General features: G+C 45.0%; 1 protein-coding gene across 2 annotated transcripts in view; it reads right to left on the bottom strand.

Moving 5' to 3' along the window:
- The window catches only part of Shpk (sedoheptulokinase), a 25,912-nt gene that overhangs the window by 4,909 nt on the left and 11,556 nt on the right, over positions 1–9,447 (bottom strand). The window contains exons 3-6 of one of the 2 annotated variants that reach the window (XM_021177975.2): positions 6,521–6,704; positions 5,794–5,946; positions 4,860–5,035; positions 1,827–2,027 (exon numbers count right to left, since the gene is read on the bottom strand). In XM_021177975.2, coding sequence (XP_021033634.1) covers positions 1,827–2,027; positions 4,860–5,035; positions 5,794–5,946; positions 6,521–6,704 — 714 coding nt within the window. The remainder of the gene's footprint in view (positions 1–1,826; positions 2,028–4,859; positions 5,036–5,793; positions 5,947–6,520; positions 6,705–9,447) is intronic. The other variant, XM_021177976.2, reaches the window with a different exon arrangement.

Raw genomic sequence — 9,447 nt, 5'->3', positions numbered from 1 at the left:
AGATATGGGGTTTAGGCTTAAATAGAGGGCAAAGACTTAGAATATATTTAAAAATTAAAATAAAAAAAATACCTAATTAAAAAAAATAAATTGGAAAAAAAAAAAAAAAAAAAAAAAAAAAAGTACATAGAGGAACTAAGGATTTAGGGTCTCTACCTGCCAAGACTAGACTTGGGGGAAAACGGTGGGTCTGTCTCTTTATGTATAAATCCTTCATCTATAGTTAGGTTTTCTTAAAACTCCATTCTTGGGTTAGGCAGAGAGCCTGGTTAATCCCCAACACAGAAAACAACTTTTTGAAAACCCATGTTCTTTAGAGTGCACAGCATATAAATGTGTAAGACTAAGTCCTTTGGGGAAACTGCTCCGTCAAAGGAGAGAAATGCACAGCATAGTAGAATTTCATAAAAGGGTAAATTACACTACAAAGTATCGTGAATGTGAAAGGTCTCACAGAGAGATACATGGAACAATGGTGGAACCCAGTCCAAGAATGAGGTCGTGGGAGGGGGAATCTGAGTGCTGCCAGAAAGGACCAAGCAAACAAGACCAGAGTCTTTGACCTCATTTCTTCAAAACCATGGAACTGTTCTTGGAATGTGCTTGTGTGCCCCTCCCAGCTGTTGTGGATGTGAGTAGTTTGTTTTAGATTGTTCATTACAACTGTCCATTAGTATTTGTTTATATACCTTTACAGAAAAACATGGTTTTGCCATGTGCAGCTTGCCCACCACCTGTGGCTTGTCCTTGTGATTGTACACTTCACTCAAGTGACTCTTTTTAACCCTTTGAGTATAAATTGTCTGATGCTCTGAATAAAGTTGGCTATTGCATAAGACTTTAATCTACCTCACTTTTAGAATTTGTTCCCCCGGGTTCACACCACCAATTAGAGCCATAAACAGAATAGTTCCATCTCTTTTACAGGGAAGAGAAAGAGCCCCCTACCGACTGCTCAGAGAACAGTTGGTAGACCCAGTTCCGTTACAGCAGTATCTGAATATCGGGTTTGCCTAGAGGGTCTAAGGACTGGCTCTGCAACCCAAAACCTTCTCCTGGTTCTTCCTACAAAGAAACACTAAGAGGATCCCAGCCAAGGAGGTAGAATTTACCCCAAGATCTGCTAATCCTGGCCTGCCAACATGTATCCAGCCGGTGGAAGCCTCCCAAATGCCTTCTGCCTGTGCCTCAACTTGTTTCCATAGTTCATGTTTCCTACAGTTACCTGACTTTGACATGTTCCAGTGATCAGTGTACCTCATGACCAAAATTTCCCTAAACTGGATGACTAACCAGAAATGTCTACCTCTAGAGCTTATAGGACAGACTTCTGGTAGAAGTCAGTTATGTGCGCCACTGTAGCAGAGAAAAACCTGGTAGACTCCCAGAATAAAAGAAGGCAGAAGGAAGGCTCCATAATTCCCAGGAAGCCTCCCAAGAAGTCAAGGCAGGAAGCACCGACCAGAAGTAAGTGCTATTAGGACTTCATGGTGTTGTCAAATGTCAGTGGTCATTTTCCCTCCTGAGTTTCTAGTCATTCCATTTCAGATATTTGTCATCATCAGAAAGAAGGCCTTAAATGTAAGGAACAAGAAGACCTGGACTCTCTAGTAGAGAAAATGACTGTGGAGCTGGGGGTAGCTGAAAAACTGTCTCAATAATCCACAGTCAAGATCAGGGGAAAGGTACCCAGCCACCTGCCACAAAAAGAGGGCCGTGTACTGGCATGAATATGCAGGGACTCAGCCAGTGGGAGACTAGACAGTACACACTAAGTGAGAAGGGCAATGAGCACAGAACACGCCACTCTGTGAGCTACACCTTACCAAGATCTGCCATCCACTGAACAAGCATGTGGACAAACGTGGCCAGCACATTGCCTCCATTGAGTGACGCTGCCACCCCTAGGTAGGTCCTGTTGAAGTAAGGGAAGAAGGCAACTGGGGCTGCAGGATCCGGAGTCTGCAGTGGCTGGAATCCCACAGGCATGGAGGCTGCCAGCTGGACCGAGGTGCTGATGTTGAGAACTGCACAAAGACAGCAGACAGAACTCAGCCCTACAGGGCTAACTCAGGGTCACACAGCATAGCATAATAGCAAAGTAAGGGAGGAGGAAAAACTGTGGCTCTGTTCAAAATCTGTGTGTTCTTGAATAGCACTTCTTTTTTTTTAAAGATTTATTTATTTATTATATGTAAGTACACTGTAGCTGTCTTCAGACACACCAGAAGAGGGAATCAGATCTCACTACGGATGGTTGTGAGCCACCATATGGTTTCTGGGATTTGAACTCAGAACCTTTGGAAGAGCAGTAGGGTGCTCTTACCTGCTGAGCCATCTCACCAGCCCCTGAATAGCACTTCTTTTAAGAGCCGTAGACAATTATCCCCACCAACTGAACTGAACTCAGCAATTTGTGTCTAATAAATAAAGCAGGAACAGAAACACATTACTTCCAGAACTAGCAGGTTTAGAAACCAAACTGAAGTCAGTGTTCAATTTCCTCATTTGCTGGGGGATCAGGAACTACAAGGCAAAAACGGCCGCAAAAGGCAATAAAGAACCTACAAGCCATGCCACAACAAACCCTCTAGCAAGGCTATGATAAGCTGGAAGCAGTGCATGGCCTACCTGCCTCTCAGCCAGGTTCCAGGGATGGGACCCCACCAACCCTGCCCTTGGATCCAGAGAATCCAACCACCCCAGAAGGGGCAGGGGACTTACTATGACTAGAAAGTCCTCCTCCAAACTCATGATGGTATTCTATTCCATTATGAGGTTAAGAAGGGCAGCCAGCAGGAACTTTCCAAGTTGAGTCAGATGGCTCACTGATAAATGGGTTTGTGGGTTATGGCAAGACCAGCTTTATTAAAAAAGCTAGCTCACATCAGCTAGTTTTCTGTCTCCCTATATGATGTCCCTTGTCATATCATGATCCAAGAAGAAGACTAGATACGACCTCTAGAGGCACAAGCTGAATAAATCTTTTTCTTTATAAATTTCTAGTCTGTGGCATTCAACTATAGCTTTATCCCAGAACACTCAATGTCATGGTTTTACGGGAGGGAAAATCCAGTTATGGTGTTGCATACTTGTATCCTAGGAACTCAAGAAGTAGAAGGAAATAGAGGCAGAAGAATAGAGTTCAAGGCCAGCATGGTCTACATTAGACTCTGCCAAAAAAAAAAAAAGAAAGAAAGAAAGAAGAAGGAAAGAAAGAAAGAAAGAAAGAAAGAGGAAGAGAAAGAAAGAAATAGAGAAAGAGAGAGAAAGAGAGAAAGAAAGAAAGAGAAAGAGAGAAAGAGAGAGAAAGGAAGGAAGGAAGGAAGGAAGGAAGGAAGGAAGGAAGGAAGGAAGGAAGGAAGGAAGGAAGAAAAACTTAGAAAACTTAGGAACTGGAGAGGTGGCTCTGTGGTTAAGAGCACTGACTGCTCTTTCAGAAGACTTGTGTTTTAAGGACAAGATAAAGTGGGTTCCTATAACTAGGACATGGAGGGTTCTGGGAGTGGCATGGAAGAGAGGACATAGAAACTCGAGTGCCATCTCCTATACAATGCCCTCCACATCCATCTCTTCAAGTGCATCCTTCGCTATATCCTTTATTATAAACCAGCTAATATAACTCTCTATAGAGAGAGTATGGGAATCTCAGCTTGCAGACAGTTGTTCAGAAGCCCAGACCAAACAGCCTTATGCTGGTGTGTGCCTGGGATGGGGCAGGAGACCTTCTCTTGACCTAAGCTCTCAACCTGTGGGATCTGAAGCTGTCTTTACCTAGAAGGCATCGGGGTTGAACTGAATGAGAGGACAATCAGCTGGTGTCTGCTGTTGCCTGGTTCATTGTTTGCTAGTGAGTAGGGAAACTCGATGCATCCAGTGTCTGAAGTGATCTGCGTTAGGGCCCTACAATAGGAAAAAGTTGGCCTTTCCCCATCTCCTAGGAACAGCCTTTACCACTAGCCATTTTAGAACATTTCCACCATTCAGAAAGGGAAATGCAGCCTGTAACAATCACACACCATGGCTCCTGGCAACCAACCATCCTCTCTCCATGATACGCCATGACATTGTGACATCGTCTATTAACGGAAGCATGTGACATATGGCTTTGTGCCTGTTTTTCACGCTTCACATTGTAGAATTCAACACTTCCATCTCTTTTAACTGTACAGATAACTGTATAGATAGACCACAGTTTCACACTCCATTCCGGTCACTTCCACTTACAGCTATAGTGAACAATGCCAGCATGAACTAAGGGGTTGGAGTGTTTGTGTGGATGTATGTTTCTAGTTCTCTTGCTGTGTCTCTAGGTCTGGAATCATCAGTCCTATAACTCCATATTTCACGTGTTAGAACCAACAGACTGTTTTCCAAAAGGACTATACCACTTTACAACCCCACTAGCATGTTCTTAGGTTTTTGTAGATTCTTAAAAAGAAACCAAATGAAGACCATGTCCTGACAGAAAGGGTTCTGCCCATAGCAGTGCATCAAATGCACCTTTCACTGACAAGTACACAACAGCGCTAGACCCCTCCTCTTGCCTCACCCCTCAGTTCTGACAAGGGAACCCAGGCCTCATGCATGCTGGGCAGGTGCTCTGCCTCTGAGCCATGGTGCTAGCTAATCTCTAATTTCTTGGTCATGGAGTACACAGAAAGAAAAAGAGAGCCTTCTCCCACTCCTAGCCCTAGCAGGAGTAAAGCCCAGGTGGTCAGGGATGAAGGTGTTTCCACCTTCTCCATACCTTAGGATGCTGAGCCTGTGGCTACACTGTGGGTCAAAGACCCTGAGTCAGAGCTGGCAGAGAGCGAACACCAGCATGAGTCTAAGGAGAGAAGGGAAGGCAAACTTACCTGCATCAGTCCTTTGGCTCATGCAGGAATAGACAGAGGCTTGTAAGTCACCCAGGGCTATGCCCACCTGTGTCCCCCTTGGGATTTCAAACCATGTGTGAGAAGTTCTGCCTGCCATGCTGCCTGGCTCTGCAATGTCGGGGAGAAGGTGGGTAGGAAAGCCTGCCATTTCCAGTCTGCAAAACAAAAGTGAGCCCTAGCGTTCGCGTGGTGTTTGGTCATGAGGCTTTTACCGGTTCCTGGAAACATAGTGCTACAGTTTACACACAGCAGAAGGGAGGACAGAATGCAACGTTATCAGAAAATGTCTTGGGTGTTTTTAAAGCCATGAGTTTTGGGTTTTGTAGATAGTGGACAAAAAGTTGAGATTCACCATGAAGTGGGGTTGTGGGACAACCAGTAGGGGACAAGAGCAGCCATCAGAAAACAGCGATAACTACAAGAGGGGAATGGGGTGGGTTAGAGATGAGTCAGGCTTCAAGGGCATTCCAATGCCTGTGTTTGAAGGGGCCACAAACCCTCTGCAAAGGGGACACCAGGGCCCCAGCACCACTAGCGTTGGTAAGCACATTCCGAACCATATCAGGCCCAGCAGCCATATGAACACCTGATGCATCCATTGCTCATGGTTAGTGAAGGCTGCATGAAACACACCAGAAAGGTCTTTACCTGAACTACCACCTGCTTTTAACTGTACCTCAGGGCTCAAAATTGAGACCCTGGAGGAAGTGAGCTCACAGGGCCCTGGAGTTCTGCTCCTGCAAAGGCAAACATTTCTGTAGAAAGATCTTAAAAGGCATCCCTCTGACAGACAGACTTGCTCGGTGCCCACTCTACTTTAAAACACAATAACCAGCAAAAGCTTCATGCCCCCACTGAAGCCCTCCCTCCAGGCACACCCTCCATCTGGATCCACCCACATGGTCATACTCACATGTCCAAGTTCCAGCTCTGGCTCTGGGTGTTAAAATAGCCCCAGCTAGCGGCGTTCTGGTCAGACATCAGGGGTCTTGGCAAGCCACACAGCATGGCAACCACATAGTCTTGAATGGTGCCAGCCACATCATAGGACTTCAGAAACTCCGGGCTGTTTGTCACACCAAAAACAATTCAGTTTAATCTAATGAGGATATGGAGACACATGCTGTACTTAGCTGTGAGCAGAGGGCACTAAGCATTATCAGGCCCAGCAGCCGTATGAACACCGTGTGGCACACAGCCACAACCCCACACACTGAGCCTCAATACTGTGAGTCCCTGGGAAAGGCTACCCCAGTCACTGTAGATAAGCTATCCTAAGTCATTGAAGTGGGAGACTTGGGGGAAGAAGCGATATGCCCAGGAAAGAAAGTCATGGCCTTGTCCCCTGTAACCCTGACTCCACTGTGAATTCAACTTCACAAGTCACTTGCCCTTTCTGTCTCTCCTTCTCTCTCCCTCCCTACCCCCATCCCCGATTCTGCTTAGAAGCAGATATCCAATGGTGATCTTCCACCAACAGAACCATTCCAGACCAAATCTGAACCTTGTGACTCCACCTTGCACCAGGCCACACTCGAGGCCAGGGCAGCAGGTAGAGAGATGCTGACTTGCTACATATGTGGTCCCTGCTGTTTCTCACCCCAGAAATCACATGCTGGTTCAAAGAACAATTGTCATACCTGTTTTTCAAAAGCCAGAAGATGGTTGCACAGCCAAATCCTGTGGCCACGCTGAGATGGGATTCTGGCTTGGGCAGAGAAGCTAGGAAACTACTGTTACAACGGCCATCCTGCCATGTGACCAAGTGGCTCACAGCTCTGGGCTCAAATACAAAGGCAGGCCCTCCCTCCATCCATTCACAGCCTGCAACAAAGGAGTTAACAAAAATGGAGAAACAGTACTGAGTGTGTATAGGCATATCCTCGAACCTCCTCGGCCTGTGAGTTTATAGCACAGACATCTCCACTCTGTGACAGCTTCATTCAGACATGGCTCTGATATCAGAGTGGCTGAGGGACCCTGGGCAAGCCACTCACTCCTTCCATGAGTCAAGCCTCTGTTCTGATTTTTCTTTCTCTCTTTCTTTTTTCATTCTTCTTGTGTGGAAGTGGGAGCTGGGGTGGAGTGGGAGTGTAGGTAGGGAAAGGTTGGGTTGGTTGGTTGTTTTGTTTGTTTGTTTGTTTGTTTGTTTAATTGGTTGGGTTTTCTGGAGGTTGGGGGTTGTTTGCTTGTTTGTTTTTGAGTTTTGGGGTTTGATTGGGTTTTGAGGGGTTTGTTTTCTGTTTTTTGGTTTTTGGTTTTGGGGGGCTTGGGGTTTTTTTTGGTTTTTTGGGTTTTCTTTTTTTTGTTTTTGTTTTTTGTTTGTTTGTTTGTTTGTTTGTTTTTCAAGACAGGATTTCTCTGTAGCCCTGTCTTCTATCCTGGAACTCACTCTATAGACCAGGTTAGCCTTAAACTCACAGAGATCCACCTGCCTCTGTTTCACAAGTACTGGGATTAAAGGCATACTCAGACTATTTTCTTCTTTGGTTTGGCTTATTAAATTCATTTCTAACTTGACACTGTACCCATCCACCCCCATAAGAGATGATGTTTAACAAACTCTCAGAGTCCCCTGCTCTTTGTGTCCTTCCAACCTCATGACAAAAGAGTTGGTACCAGAATGATCACCAAGACATCTTCTCTTTCCTTTTGTCCTGTGCCAACTGACTGCTGTTATACTACGGGTGGCACCCAGGGCCTGTTGAACACTGAACGCATGTTCTATGGCTGAGCCCCATTCCCAAGCCCAAGGTCACGGGTTTGTTTAAGAGGTCTGGCCAAGCTTATCTCATCCATCTCTTCTAACATCCTATGGAATTCCCTGTGCTCTGACTTAAATACTTTATCCAAAACAGCTTGCAGCACAGGTCTTTCTGCATCTGCAGGTCTTCGTGACTCAGAATGTTCCTCATGCTCTCACAGTTGAATGACAGCTTGATCCACTGGAACAGTCTAAGTTCAAAGTTCCCTTCCTTCAATGTTTAAAAACATTGAAGCTGTGGTAGATTCCCACAAATACTTTGCTGTATCTTCTGCTAAGTGGCAGTATCTAAATCTTATTCCCCTAGGTGTATGCTTACCTGGTGACTTATGTGACCAATAGACTATGGAGGGTGTCATAAATGGGGACAATGAAGGCTAGGTTATAACAAGTATTGTGGGCAAGGCTGAAGAGATGGCTCAGTGTGTAAGATCACTTACTGTGCAAGCAAGAAAACTTGAATTTCAAATCCACAACACCCAATAACTTGGACACTAGACATGGCCATCATACCAGCATTAGTGAACAGAGATGATTAGGTCACTGGGGCTCACTAGCTGGTTTGCCCAGGGAAGGGGGTGAGCTTCAGGTTCAATGAGAGATCTTATCTCAACAAATAATGAGGGCCAGTGAGATGACTCAGTGGATACAGGAGCAGGCCACCAAGCTCGAGGACCTGAGTTCAATCCCTGCCTCTATGGAGATAGGAGGCAACAGACTCCTAGAGATTCCACCACACACACAGTCAGAATGTGGCCTCAGTGCACATCTGTGTCCACACATGCAAACACACACATACAAACACAAAGGGTTATAGCCCACATCTCTCTCAGAGAAACCAGCCTCTGAGTACAAAGTCCAACTACCCTGCGGCCACTGTGCCAGAAAGTGCTTAAGCCACATGTAGACATCTAGCAGGCATTCACAGGGGAGCTGGCCTTGCAGCCTTCCTCATCAAGGTACTAGGCAGGCACAGAGTAAGGCCATCTAGAGCGAGTCTGCCCCCCCAACACACACACACACACACAGACACACAGATGGATATCAGCAAGTATCCTCCTTCAACACCACACACAAGAATCAGGCAGCTGAAGCCAGAGCATCATGAGCTGTGACTAAGTGGTGGCTGTCTGCAGGTCACTACATTTGGGGATAATTTGTGATGCAGAAATGGGGTGATCTCAATGTTGTTTTCCAGAGAGTACTGCTGTATGAAAAAGTCTTGTGGTCTAGTGGCTCCTTTTTCTTTGTGTGGGATCTGACTTGGGGCTTTGTGAGCTTTTAAATTTTCTGTCTTTGAAGTCCTTAAAAGTTCACTGGAACAGAACTGTCTGTGGGGTTTGGTACATACTCCTCACACCCTTTCAGTCTGGGGTATTCCATCTTATTTTGTCAATTAGGAGAAGTTCTTTATTATTTCTTCAACTATTTCCTCCTCTCCACTTTCATATTTCTTTCTGGGTCTCATACTATTCAGATGTGAGTGTTTCTGTTTATGTCCTCTGTCTGTCTTGAACAGACAGACCAAGAGATGTTAGAAGATAGACAGTAGATAGATGATTGATAGATAGATAGATAGATAGATAGATAGATAGATGATAGATCGATAGATGATAGATAGATGATAGATAGATAGATGATAGATGATAGATAGATAGATAGATGATAGATAGATGATAGATAGATAGATAGATAGATAGATGAGAGATAGATGAGAGATAGATAGATAGATAGATAGATAGATAGATAGATAGATAGATGATAGATAGATAGATAGATAGATAGATAGATGATAGATAGATG

The sequence above is a fragment of the Mus caroli genome, chromosome 11 (genome assembly GCF_900094665.2).
Source record: "Mus caroli chromosome 11, CAROLI_EIJ_v1.1, whole genome shotgun sequence".
NCBI classification, from domain to species: domain Eukaryota; kingdom Metazoa; phylum Chordata; class Mammalia; order Rodentia; family Muridae; genus Mus; species Mus caroli.
Note: the sequence above shows the minus strand (reverse complement) of the source record. Positions and strands in the feature narration are given on the sequence as shown.